This window comes from Mustela putorius, unplaced genomic scaffold (assembly GCF_011764305.1).
Source record: "Mustela putorius furo isolate JIRA1106 unplaced genomic scaffold, ASM1176430v1.1 tig00000242_pilon_pilon_pilon, whole genome shotgun sequence".
NCBI lineage: Eukaryota > Metazoa > Chordata > Mammalia > Carnivora > Mustelidae > Mustela > Mustela putorius.
Window position 1 is genome coordinate 4,767,748 of NW_025421325.1, and position 14,925 is coordinate 4,782,672.

The following is a 14,925-nucleotide window of genomic DNA, read 5'->3' on the forward strand; positions in this document are numbered from 1 at the left end:
CGTTGCTGTTTAAAAAAACTGGGCAAGTGATATTTCAAATGAATGACTAAGATCCAAAATAAAATGATAAACTTAATAAAAACTTACAGAGTTCACCAGAATCTACAATACACAATGGTTGAGAAACATCCCAAATCCCATATTTAGCATTTACCTCATTCAAACTTTTTTGCTTGCTAAGAATCTTGTCACACTTGTTCATACAACCGCTAAACTTGAATGAGTCAGCTCTGAATTAATGACATTGTTAAAGTCTTCTACCCTATTTTGCAGAAGAGTGGTAATTTTGAACAAATAAAGAAGCAAGCTACTGATTTCTTTTTTATACTGCATTCAGTCCTTGACAAATACACCCTTTTACACATATCCTGGCATGGTGTCTTCAAGAATTCTCCAGATTCCCCTAAGAGACCCCTACCCCTTTCAGCTTTCCAGCTTGCTCAACTCTAGGTAGATCCTGTCTAAGCAGAATAGAATCCACAATCTCTATGGCTCAACCCCATCTTAGGAGCTTAAACAAAGGCTCCAAGGGAAGAATTCAAAGCCATTTATACAGCCATTCTTTGCCCTACTTACTCTCCTCAGCTACAGGCTCCCGCTCTATTCAAACCATGAAGAATTTTTTACTTTAATAAAGGGTCATTTGTTTGTGGTTATACCACACCACAGTTCTACTCCCTTATTCTAATACAGGTACAGATTGTACTACACACTTATGGGGTATTGAGGGAGAAGAGAAAGAGAAAGAAGACAAGAAAGGAGGGCAAACTATTCTAGCAGCAGTTCTATTTCTCAGTATCTCAATCCTCCCATTCAATTTTCTTTACCCATCCCTACTGCTCAGCTCCTTTCAATTTACCTCACCCCCTAATTCCACAGCTGAGCCTCTGACCCCATGATTCTACTCCAGGTCCACAATCCTATCCTGAAGCCCACCCTGTGCAGAGTTTCTGCCACAACCAAGTTTCTTGAGCATTTCCATTAGCAGAGCCAACCAGCAGGATTTGAGGGGGAGTTCCAGCTTCTGCTGACAGGCCCATGGAGATCAAAGATGTCAGTCTGAGACTCAGAATTCAATTCTGAACTCATTTCTTTCATTATACGTACTCATGAGATTCTTTTATTTGATCATTACTATACTCTGCCATATTCTGGATTATAGTCTAATCTGAGCTCCAAATCACTACACATAAAACATAGCAGTGCCAGACCCTTCAAAATATGTTATACATTTGATCCTCTCAGAACACCTGGGGACGGGGGGAAGTTAACAGTTTTTGGAGCATTATGAAAAAAGCAAAAGCACCCAACAATCACGGAGACTTAAATGCCTATTTATAAGAAAAAGAAAATGTTTTACAATTTTATACTCTTCCCAGTGTAAAAACATAGCCTGTTTTTACACTGGGAAGAGTCTGGACCCTAAGTATTTTACAGAGCAAGAGAAAGACCATTTCAGGAAAAAGGCTCAGTTTTTGATTTCTTATAGTTGGCTTTACCCCATCTAAGACTGCCTTATAAGACAGTCTATGCTTTATTTAAATAGTTGAATTTTGATAGGTTGCTATTGAAATCTGCCCCCCACAATACCCTGAGGGCTTAACCAGGTGTTACTAATCCCCAGATGCTCTGCTCCTAGCAGAAACTTCAATCTGATGGCCTGACATCAAAGAAATGTTCATGATCTCTTAGAGATAGATGATTTGTTTATCTCGTCTCAACTGAAATTCTGGTTCCAATGAGAAAAATACTCATTTGAAAGAAAGGAAGCAGAAGAATGAAAATAACTTCCACTTGGGCAGAAATTTTTCTTCCTAACTTAAGTTAGAATAAATAATCCCAATGACCTGAGTGAATCAAAATGACTCTGGATTGGCCAGGGGTGGATCTTTCATGCCTATCTGCACAATTCTACACCTGCTCAACAACAAAAGTAGAGCAATCCTTTTTCATGCATCACAAACCAAGTATTGGCATGTAATATTGATAATACCTAACAAGTAAAGACAAGCTTTCATTACTAATCTTTGTGCTTACCCATGCTTTTCAGTGTAACTATTCATACACTTGGAAATGCTTGTAATTTTCCATGGCCCACAGGTAGAATATATAAATAATATACAGAAAGGATTGCCCAAGAGTTAAGAATCTTTTTTCTGTTGTTTACTTTCAAAGGAGAAAAAAATGTTTCAATAAACAGGAACATACGGGTAAAACTCAAGGACATGGTTTGAATTATTTTTCCATGGGTATACGGTAGTCAAACTGATTTTTAATGAAAGTTTTCAAAATTATACCAGAACAAATGGCTCAGATAAAAAGATGGAAAAATAAGTAATGATGGTTTCTCTTTTTTACATGCTTAAGATACATGCTTTGATCTAAAAATGACAATTACTTTTAATTCCCCCAAATAACCTGTTCTCTCTTACTTTTTGGCTCTTGCACATGTCAGTCTTCCTGCATGGATAGTCTCCTTGCCATAAAAATGTTACTTCTTCCATTTCTCTTGGTTAACGCTTATTTATCCATCACACAGATATACACTAAGAACTCACTTCTTCCAGACTTCTGTGACCTTAGCTAACTTTGTATGGTTGTTTGCACTGTGTCTCATCCTTTAAAAACGCCTTCGACTTATTTTCAGCAAGAGATTCTTATGACTTAAGGACATGAATGTTTATGACATATGATGTAATGCAGGCCTATTATAAATTAACATCCTATTTAATTTTTAATTTGTGTTATTCTTTAAAATAAAAGAACCATGTCATACCTACTCTCTATAAAGACTTTCACTGAGTCAGGCTGGCCATAACCTTTCTAAGTAAAGCTGATTAAGTTGGGGGGGGCACCTGAGGTGTTGCTGGGTAACACAGGGGAATAGTCATTCCCTTACGTCATGTTTATTAGAGGCCTACTCTGCAAATCACCATTCTAGTTCTGATGATGTGGCAGATAAGGAAAGAAATAAGTAAACAGTCATACACTCACCTCCCACCTTACTCAGAAGTTTATCAACCTTCTGATCCCAAAGCTGGCAAATGGAATAGAACACCTGGAAACAATATAGGTACTGATAGGAAGAATACAGTAATATTTAACAAGACAGAGGAATGCTTTTAGCAGGGGGACACAGTGAAGACTTTCAAACATTTCAGAGTCTTCATCAGTAACTGTAGGCAGGATGGAGCAATTCTTCCTAATCCATCCAGTGATCTGGAACAGGGTATTCCTAGTGCTTTGTGTTGTGAAGACAATTTCTTCTATTCCACCTTCTCTCCCTCCTCCTCCTTCTTCTGTAGGCTAGGTTTTTGTCTTTCTTTTTTTTACTCCAGTTTTATTGTGATATAATTGACATATAACATTGGATTCATTTAAGGTGTACAACCTAATGATTTGCTGTGTGTATACATTGCAAAATGATTGTGAGGCCTTCTTTTTTCTTAATTTTTAATAATTTTTTCAATTAAAAAAATGTTTTTGTTTTTTAAAATGGGCTCCACGTCCAATGACACTGAGATTAAAAGTCACATGCTCTACTGACTGAGCCAACCAGGTGCCCCTGGGAGGACTTCTTAATACCCGAAATGCACAAGTAAGATTTGTTTACTAAGTTGAGTACTAACAGGATTGAATTTTCTGCAGATTAACTTACCTCAACATATGAAATCGGAAATATTCCTATTTTGTCTGCCAGCATTCCTTCGGCCCAGTTTTCATCCACTCTACGGATCACAGTCAGAACATCATCCTGAAGAAACAGCAAAATTAGTCTATTTGATCCCACATTAAGCTCGTCATTTAATTTTCCTTTTCAATAAAGGGGCTCAAGTTTTAAGAGTACATGAATTAAAATGCCATAACATATCTTTAGTACACAAATCCAGCACTGTCACTATCGATCAAGAGCATTGGAAAACTACGACTCTTTCTATACAAGGGTTGGCTGCTTATTACAGCTTCAAATGCCACCCATCCCAAGCTCTTGAACTTCTGTTTTAGATCCATTCTCAGACTCTTCTCATTCTCTCTGATAATATACCAAATGGCCATTTAAATGCATATCCTACTGCTTTTCTTTATAAAAAACACCACTGTGTTTATCCATACTTAAAATTCTAAAGCATTTTTATCAATTCAGTAGATACACTACTGTGTGCTTTCAGTAGAGAAATTTTAAAGGAAATACTGATGTTTCATTGTGTTATTCATAATTCAGTAAATTAAAATCCCTAAGTGGCACACACACACCCTGTAAAGTGGCTTAGAATTAAATTTAGGCTCTAAATATGAAAATGATACCACACAGAACATCAACCAAAATTATCTTTCATATAAGAACAAACAGCCTATGCACAAAATTACTTTTTGTGACTTTAAGAAAATTGCTTCCAGGTATTTTTAAAAGCACGGTGAAATACTAAAGCTATTTTATCATTTCACAAAAGGAAATACAAGTCATATTCCTGCATATTGAGGTCCAGAGGAAGAGCTGGTGAACAGAAAATCTCATTCTAAATTTACCTTTGCAAATGGAAGGCAATCTTTGTCTGCTTCCTTGTCTTTCACTTCAAAGTCATAAAGTGCTTTGCACTGAGGTGGGGGCTGAGGTAACGGTTTGATAATCTGCACAAAATTTGTGGGGAAAAAGCCATGGATCCCGTTGACTTCCCCATGGTACCAATTTTCATCCACTTGTCGCCGTAAAATGATGATGTCACCTTTGCTGAATTTAAGGTCTCCAGGCTCTTTCCCTTCGTAGTTGTATAACGCTTTGGCACAAGGTAACTGAGGTATACCCTTAAGGAAAGAGATGAGTTTTAATTAAAGGATGATCAAAAACGTCTGGAAATTTAACTGTATTATTATTTTTAGACAAAGTCAACTCAACATAGCATGCAGGTCTGGAGTTTAGTGGGTGGGAAAATGAAACAGGAAGAAGTCACACATGATCCAAGCTTTCAAGGATACACAAGAGATATCCAGGCAAAGCTGAAGTGGAAGAACAAAAGAGAAGAGTGAGGCATTCGAATTAGAGGGGACAGCACCAGCAAAGATACGGAGCATGCTGTGCTAAGGGACTGGAGTTTTATAGAGAACACAATGTTCCTGGAGAGGAATTATGGAATATAAAGTGTAGGAAAAGTAGGCAGAAGGTAACTCATGGAGGGTCTTGAATAACATGTTGAAGAGGCTCAACTGCTGTGTCTGTTCAGCAATGACAAGCATTCACAGGTTTGAAATACAGATGGCCCAGGTAAGAATCATGTGTCAGGCATTAGAGTGGGAAACGGATGAAGGGGAGAGGCAGACAGCTCTGTGCAAAAAGCACAGGCATAAACTACCTGAAAAAAAATTTTTTTACAGCCTAATCTTTCTAATGAAGCAGAGTAATAGAACGCATTACTCATTGTACTGCCGTCTCCCTGGGCTCCTCCGTCTCCCCACTACCCGCCAAAAATGGATCGAAGTTTTATACTCTTGAGGCAACAGAACTTCATAATATAGTTTTAAAAAATTACTTTGGTTTCTAGTCAGAGATTTAGAGTCTGGACTATTCGTAAGCCAAACTTTTTTTGCTAAATATTTTTGTTTGGCTTAAGAGGAATAGCCAATTCTTGGCTCTCAAAATGCTATTGGCAGTCATCTGGTGTTGGCTTGATTCATGTGATGTTGCGTCTGCTTAATGAGAGCTGTTCTAGAGGCCAATAACCTGAGGAGGCAGGAGCTGAGCCTTCCAGAAGTTCTGAAACCCTCATGTGCCCTCTGACTTTTGGACCCTGCCTTAAGATCTTGCCTAGGAAGGCATAAATCCAGTTATCCAGCCATGACCTAATCTTGTAAACAATTCTGCTGTGCCCTTTGTGCACTAGCAGAAGGGAAATGCCCTCAGGAACTCTGGTGCCTCACAATCCTGTGAACTTTGGTCATCTTCCCTTTAGTGTCCAACTCTGTGAAAGGATTCTAATTTTTGTCTGCTCTCATGGAGATGCCTCACTGCATGCTCTACTACATATTTCTTAAAGTCTGGTTATCATAATATAACAGTATTTCCCAAGATAGTTTTGAGGAAGTAACAGAAAACAAACACAGAAATGAATATCACTATGAAAGAGGGCAAGAGTCATTGAGCCAGAGACAGAGAACTGACCAAGTACTGTAATAAGCTAACTCTTGGAACATAGCTGATGGGACCATGATCAGGCAGTTTCAGGTAAGGGTTGGAAACACAGACTCCAGAAGCCAGAATGTCTGAATCTGAATCTGCATTCAGCCACTTACTAGCTGTGTGACCTTGAGAAGGTTAACCTCTCTGTGCCTCAATTTCCTCATCTGGGTTGTTATGAGGATTTAGTGAGTTAACATATGTAAACCACTACAAAAAGCCCAGCAGTTAGGAAGTGCCTCATACATGAACTATGATCATCGTCACCATTGCCCAGTAGGAAAAGACTTGTTCACCAGTAAAACACAGCACCTGAAAATGTATTTGTCTCTATGCAGCTGGATGCTTTTCCTTTTGGATGAATTCACATAGCAATTACATTTTTAATATATTCACTATACAGCAATGTAAAGAATGTTCCTCCTAGGAAGTACTGGGATTTCAAAATGTGCATTTCTGAAGCACACATTTGTTTTCTAAGTGGAATCCATTCATCTTCTGGTTGAACAGAAGAAATTACAAATTCACTGACATGCACGGTTTAATAGGGGATGGCATTTTAGAGGTGGCTGTAGTTCATCTTGACAGAGCTAATGTAAGGCACTGGAACCCTGCATGAATTAATCGAAAATCCTATTACAAACTCAGTGACAAATAACTCTATTCACTATTATGACCTGTTCTCTCAATTTTTTCCCCACCTCAATTAGCTCTGTTTGGCCCACTCTGTCCAAATCCATGCCAGCCAAATCCATGCACCAAGATACAGACTTAGCACTCTTAGAAACCGCTCTGAACTGCTCTTTAAAGAGACCTATAAAACTCCCCCAAAAACACAGTATGGTTCTTTTGTGACATGCTCATGTGGGAATTGAAGGAATTTATTTCTTCACAGATCATTTCCACACACCAGTGGCCCAACGGACTTATTAACTTTTCCACTGAAGCAAATCTATTAAGTATTCCAAAAATCATCACAGATTCTTAATACAATGAATGGCAAGGATAAAACTTATGATAACAGTGATATACATTATGGTTAGCCTAGTTACATCCTTGAGACTGCAACCTAAAATTGTTAATTCACACTGATTTGCTAAATCTTAACTGCTAAGGCTATTTCAGTGATCAATAACCACAGAGAAAGAACCATAAAGCTTATGGCAATCTAATCCATGAGCAGACATTTGTGCATCTGGCTGTGTTTTTCTATGGTGTTCTTTTTCAATTAAATTCTAAGGCTAAAAAGCCAGTTTGTGTCAAGTTTCTCAGAAGAAGGTTTCCTACATTTAATAAAATGAATTCTACTCTGATTTCAAATCAAGCGAATGCAGTGATCTTTAAAAGACTTATTCCCACACAAACCACAAATGATTAAGGATAAATTGTCAAAGGACTTGGAAGAGAAATAAAAGAATGCATTTTCCTTTTACAACATCTGAAGGATAAAGCCAAAACAATTGGTTTGATAGCCTTGGACTACTCTTCTGGGTAAAATACGTCCGGGGCCCATGGAGGCACTGCCTTCTCATTCATCTCCTTAGAAAGGTCTGGGAGTCATGTCATCGCCCAGGCCCTTTGCCCTCTGTGCCTTCGGCAGGCTTTCCAAACTGCTGCCTTTCTTCTGTATCCTCTCATCATCCCAAGGCCCCCGAGGATCTGCGGAGCTTACATTTCACTTGGCTACACTTGAAAGAGAGGCTTAAAAGGAGAGAAAGCCAGAGAGAAATTGACTCTGCAGTCTAACCTTGGGCTTGCAGCTGTCATTCATGCTGCCCGCTTTATCAAAAACCTTGGCAATTTTAGACAGGTGAGCTATTATGATAGCTCTTAATCTGAAATACATTTCAATAAATAGTGACTACTCTGCTCATATAAAAGTGGACCAGTTTTACTCCAAGCAATTTTGCTTCTACATTATGTATACAGATATTTAATATAACATTAAAATCCTTACGAGACCTGCACACAAATATTTTGATTAAACACTCCACACTCCATTTTTGTATCAACAAGTATATTCCAATATATCTGGCAAAGTACTACTTGATGATGTAGCTGAGATTCTGATGGGTAAATAAAGCATTCACTGCCAATTTATTTTATAGACTCTAAATGCCAATGCCCAGATATACATGCAAGACAGCCTCTTTAAATTCAAATCCCTTCATGCATTTCTTACTGCTCTATAAAGTAAAAAAGATTCAATGACCTACTAAAAAGAATATCAGGAAGATACTCTTGCTGTAGGAAAAGCATCACAATGTGTATAATTTAATAATTTAGTTAGATGTAAGTGGGCACAAACTATGGCTGATTTCTACTTGACTTTCAAAAACTTTCCAGAAAGAATTGAAGCACAAAGAAATTACAGTAACAGAATTACTACACACATATTAAGTAGCAAAATGGGCTCAGAAAATGATTTTTTTAAAAGATTTTATTTATTTATTTATTTGACAGAGATCACAAATAGGCAGAGAGGCAGGCAGAAAGAGAGGGGGAAGCAGGCTCCCTGCTGAGCAGAGAGCCCTATGCGGGGCTCAATCCCAGGACCCTGAGATCATGACCTGAGCTGAAGGCAGAGGCTTAACCCACTGAGCCACCCAGGTGCCCCAGGAAAGGATTTTTTAAAATGATCTTTGTAGAGGTGCCTCAGTGGCTCAGTCAGGTAAGCGTCTGCCTTCTGCTCAGGTCATGATCCCAAGGTCCTGGGATTGAACCCCACATTGGGCTCCCTGCTCAGGGCAGAGTCAGCTTCTCCCTCTGTCCCTCCCCCCAACCTCGTGCTCTCTCTCGCTCTCTCACTCTCTCTGAAATAAACAAATAAAATCTTTTAAAAAATACCATATCTAAAGGAAAAACAACTTAAAAGACAATTGGGTCAAGCTCACCAGCTTAAATGTATTGCACAATGTATGCACCTCCCATATTTCTAGGCCTCTGGTACTCCTCATGAATAGCAGACCGTGAACCCATCCTTGTAAACCTGTCTTCAGCGCCTCCTTTGGAACACAGTATATGGTAGGCACTTGACACTAAGATATGGGAGGAGCAGGAATATGGAGGAAAGAATTTCATTCCCTGCTCCAAAAGGCTGCTGGGAAATGTGGAGCACACGAAGGTGCCACAGAAAAACCTGAGGAAATGGGAGCTCATCTGCTAACTAGTGTCCACTTCAATGTGCTCTGGAAACATGATTAAAAACATGATCCATTCTGGAAATGGGCAGTTGAGTTTGCAGGCATTTGAAAAATGTGAAACAAATTACACAGCAAACCACAGCAAACAAATATTTTCCTTTCAAACTTATCTGGTGGTTATCAGGAATAGTCATGTAGTTGATAAATAGCTTTTTTTTTTGCTAGCCTTAAAAAGGGAGTATCCAACTGACAGACAAATCATTAAAGAAAACAAATCTTACTGAATTTCTCTAAGGGAAGACAGCTATTGAGAATGCAGTCACGGAAATAAAATGCAGGAAATTTATGTCACTCGTTGCCCTGAATATGAATTTTCTGTTTCATCACATGTTTAATAATTACATAGTATTTTTGCAAAGAGGAGGAAAAGTTATTGAGAAAATTCTCTTCAGTAACTTGAGCTATCATCTTGGGGACTCATGGCAGGATGAGGGATGTTTCCTGGTAAAAGGTCAAGTTTCTGTCTATTTGAAAAACAGTTTGATTCCTGCCAAGAATCTGCCCCTGCCCTTTCCTAAACTTACCACCTGCCTGTGGGGGCGTGGGACTAGATGGAGAAGAATGAGCATGTATCAAAATTCTGTGTGACCCTTGTCTAATCCTTACAGAAACCCAGAAAGGTAGGGAGAGTCAAAAATACAGAGGCAGAGGGGTGTGTAGGAGCAGGTTTTTAATATTAAACAGAAAGGTCATGTAAGGCCTCAATGTAATTCAACAGCCTGTTTTTAGGTTTTTTTTGGCCAGTGTTTTCATTAATATCCCAGAAAGAGATGCTCATATAATTTAGACATGACATTATATATGATAGTTCATAGTTTCACAGTTAAAATACCATCAGAATAAACCCACACATATATGGGCAATTAGACAAGAGTGCCAAGGCACTTCTTCAATGTAAGAAAAGAAAGTCTTTTCAACAGATGGTTCTTGGATAATTTAAAGTCCATATGGTGAAAAATGAGTCTTGGCTCCTACCTCCTATCATACACAAAAATTAATTTGAGATGAATTCCAAAACCAAACGTAAAGTTAAAACTAAGTTTGCCAGAAGAAAGCACAGATTATCTTAGTGATTAGGTAGGTAAAAAAAAAACAAAACAAAAAACCACAAACATAAAAATTTATAAATTGGACTTCATCAAAATCAAAAAATTCTGTCCATCAAAAGACAATTTTAAAAAAGCAAGTCACACAAAGGGAAAATGAATTGCAATACATATAACTGACAAAGGATTTTAATCTGGAAATATAAAGAACTTCTGTAAATCAACAACAAATAATGCAATTTTTAAAAATAGACAAAATGAAGATATAATTTAAAAAGGAATTTATTACATAGTCATGTAAAGGTATTCAGTGTCATTAGTCATCAGGAAAATGCAAAATAAAACCACAATGAGATATTCTTTCACAACCATTAAAATGATTAAAATTAAAAAGACAGACAATAGGACCCCTACGTGGCTCAGTTTGTTGAGCATCAGACTCTTGGTTTTGGGTCAGGCCATGATCTCATGGGTTGTGGGATGGAGCCCTGTGACAGGCTCTGACCTCAGCACCAAGTCTGCTTGGGATTCTCCATTACCTCTCCCCATGCCCCTCCTCCCACTCTCTCTCTCTCAAATAAAAAAATAAATCTTAAAAAAAAGACGACTGACAACAAAAAATGTTGTCAAAGATACAGAGCAAATAGAACTCAAATACATTGGTAATGGGAGTCTAAAATGGTACAACCACTTTGGAAAACTGTTTGACAATTTATCAAGTTACTCCTATACCTACTCTATGACCTAATAATTCTAATCCTAGCTATTAAACAATAAATGAAGACATATATCCACATAAAGTCAGGGAACAGAAACTCTCACTGCAGCAATGTTCATAATACCAAAAACTGAAAACCCAAATCCATCAACAAGAGAACAATGAAATCTTTAGTTATAAAACAAAACAACAACAACAAAAATTACTGGGGCACCTGGGTGGCTCAGTGGGTTAAACCTCTGCCTTCTGCCCAGGTCATAATCTCAAGGTCCTGGGATCAAGCCCTGTGTCGGGCTCTCTGCTCGGTGGGGAGCCTGCTTCCCCCTCTCTCTCTGCCTCTCTGCCTACTTGTGATCTCTGTGTGTCAAATAAATAAATAAATAAAATTTTTTAAAAATTACTGATACACATGAGTGAAAAAAAATCAAAATTAATACTATATAATTATAATACTATATACTTACTTCATAAGACTTTCAGAATAGGTAAAACCAATCTATTATAACAGAAATCAAAACAGTTGTGGTCTATAGGGGTCAGGGAATGAATGGAAGGGTATGTGATGAAAATTTCTGAGATTAGAGATAGATTCTATTTTGAATGGGATGTTGATTATCTAGGTATACAAATGTGTCAAAACATATTAAACTGTACACTGAAGAACTGCAATTCACATAGGTTAAGTTCAGCTCAATATTAAATATATAAAAAAATAAACCAGCAGCCACACTTAGGAAAAAAATGAGAAATAACCACATACACCAAATAAGTGACTATGTATGCACATGGAGGAAAAAATACAAAAGTATCACAGTGAATAACCACTTATAGCAATCAAAATGGCAAGACTGGCAAAATAAGAGATCTGAAGTCCAGAAGTATGCAGATTAGCGCCTAGAAAGATGGCTACTTTTAGAAAAGGAAATCCATCACCAACGTACAGAGTATGTGTATATAATGTAGAGTCCCTGCTACAATCTCATCCAACACTTAGCACCAGCCAGCCACTCACTAGATATCCAAGTTACATTCTGAATCCCATACACAAAGTGAACAGAGAGCTGCATCGTGATCCATGGGGAGTGGTACAGATGATAAAAGTGTTGGAAAATATGACAAAAAAGCTGCAGAAAGTGAGATGTATCAGTGGGTCAGTATTAAAGTAAGTGTTCAAACACAATGAAATGGTGTTGCACAAGGAAAGTAAGCCAGCTTCATGTTCACTGAAAAAAAATAAAGGCTTAAATTGATGCATGCATTATTTAAGCTGGATAAAGGAATTTCCTGACAGTGAGGGTTGTTAAATATTGCAGTGGATTATGATATATCTTTCACTGGAGACTTAAAAAATAGGGCAGTCTCACAAGTTTGGTTCTGCCCAAAGGCAAAGGAACAAAGATTATGATGTATGTTCTCTAGTAATGCTATGATTTCTTTGGCAATCAGACCATTTGAAAGAATAATTTTATTCTTTTTCTTTTTAAAGATTTTATTTATTTATTTGACAGAGAGAGAGAAAGAGAAAAAGAGAGAGAGAGAGAGATCACAAGTAGACAAAGTCAGGCAGAGAGAGAGGGGGAAGCAGGCTCCCCACTGAGCAGAGAACCCTATATGGGCCTTAAACCACTGAGCCACCCAGGCGCCCCAAGAATAATTTTACTCTGATGATTTTGTCATTTGTTTAAGGAATGGAATCTCAAGAATAAAGAAAGTACTAAGGTATGAGAGAGGGAGCTGGGAGGGACATTTGGAAAAACAAAATGAGAATATGAATTAGCTTGTAGAAATCTAATCAAGCCAGCCTCAATACTCCAAAATCTATCACAACCTGTTGCAATATTATTAACAAAAGTAGAGATAAGCTCAGCTGTGGTCAGTCACACCAGGTCATATTTTATCTCATTTTTCTTGTTTATGTCAAAAAGTAAGACATAATATTACGGTGTATTACTGTTACTACCCTCCATAGGAGTGTTCTATCAATTAATTAACATGAAGTTTACATAGCGAAGACTGAGTAATTATTGCAGGATAATATCCTCTTACTTTGAAATAAATCTGTTACAAGGATATAAAACCAATTCTGTGAAACCCAAAGGTAGAATCAAGATCTTTAAAACATAATTAAGTCTTCATTAAAAGGAAAAAAAAACCTCCTATCTCTATGCATATACTTTGGAATTTTGGTTATCAAAAAATTTTAAAGTATTAACTGAATATAGAGACAGTCTTGTAGTTCTGTCAACAAAGCTCTTTTACCTTTAAGTCTGTTGTAAAATGATACTTTAAAAATACCTGTAAATATTCTGCAATACTTAAATGAGCACTACTAGAAAATGCAAATTGCTTTTGCTATCTAATTTCACTATTATAGGACTGCACAAGAAATGCTACTGTAAGGAAAAAATATTTACAATGGACAATTTTATCAACAGATAATTATTTTTAGACACATAGTATATTGAAGCTCACCTCTAAAGAAAAGTATTCCAATTTAAGTATACTGACCACTAAATATATGAAATAAGAGGAACTTAAGGAGAAGAGATTTACTAACTAATCCAACACTGAAAAGCCCAAATCCAACTCTTCTATTTTCCCCTAGATAATTAAACAGTAGTATATGAATTACAGGTATTTTCAACCAAAATGAACCATTATATAAAAATAATACATTGTTTTTTACATTTCTAGGAGATTAAAGACATAGCAAAGAATGTAAAAATGAAGTGCAGAGTCCACATGTGTGCATCCAAGACTACTTTCAATAAGCCTGTCATACACACTACACAAATAAGATAAGAGATCATTCTAGCTATATTTTTAACAGAAAACTTGAGATAATGAGAAATTGATCATCTGAGATAGGTACTGGCAACAAATTAAATTATAGTTTTAAAATATCTACTACTATGGGGCATCTGGGTGGCTCAGTCCATTCAGCGTCTGCCTTCAGCTTAGGTCATAGTCCCAGGCTCCTGGGATAGAGCCCCACATTGGGCTCCCTGCTTGGGGAGCCTGCTTCTCCCTCTGCCTGCCACTCCCCTTGTTGTGCTTGCTTGCTCTCTCTCTCTAGTATATAAATAAAATCTTTTAAAAAGTACGTATCTACTAATATAAAATACTACATCTGTATGTTTTGAAAAAATTGTTTAACTAAATGTTTCTTTGGGTAAAGCAACTAGATTTTCATGTGCACCAGGATGTGAGCGACTTGCGAGCAGGGTCTGGATGTCATTCATCTTTGTATCCCGACAGCCCAACACATGGCCCAGAATCAGCTCACTGGTTGACTGCTTTCTGGATGCCTCTTACTTTATTCCATCCTACAGAAATCTGCCAGATCCATCTTCTTAAAATACAGCTTTTACCAAATCATCTATCTGATTAACCTTTTCCTAATTCTGTTTCTAGCAATTTTAGTTCAAACCCTTTTCTCTGGCACTTACAATGCCCACAGTCTGACCCCAAACTATCTTCTCAAATACCTCACACTCCTCTCCAACAAGTATCCAACATTCTAACCAAATTAAATTCTCTCTAGTTCCCTGAATATGGTCCTATTTTTCCCAGCCTCTGGGACTTTTCCCTGCCATTCCCTCCACGCAAAAAGCCCTCTTACCCAGACTACATATCCACTTGTGAGAAGTCCTTTCAGCTTTCAAGACACAATTTAAACACTATATTTCCCAAGTCCCTTCCTTACTGTCCAATATAAATGTATGTTTTCCTTTTCAGCCTCAAAAGATTTTGTTTACAAAAATCTTTGTTCCCTGTTGGCTTTTTTGT

At 37.4% G+C, this 14,925-nt stretch overlaps 1 protein-coding gene across 2 annotated transcripts in view; it reads right to left on the reverse strand.

Annotated features, from left to right (window-relative positions):
- SH3RF1 (SH3 domain containing ring finger 1) overlaps window positions 1–14,925 on the reverse strand; it is a 180,612-nt gene that overhangs the window by 64,497 nt on the left and 101,190 nt on the right. For both annotated transcript variants that reach the window (XM_013059182.2, XM_004758112.3), the window contains exons 3-4: window positions 4,528–4,803; window positions 3,659–3,754 (exon numbers count right to left, since the gene is read on the reverse strand). In XM_013059182.2, the coding sequence (XP_012914636.1) occupies window positions 3,659–3,754; window positions 4,528–4,803 (372 nt within the window). The remainder of the gene's footprint in view (window positions 1–3,658; window positions 3,755–4,527; window positions 4,804–14,925) is intronic.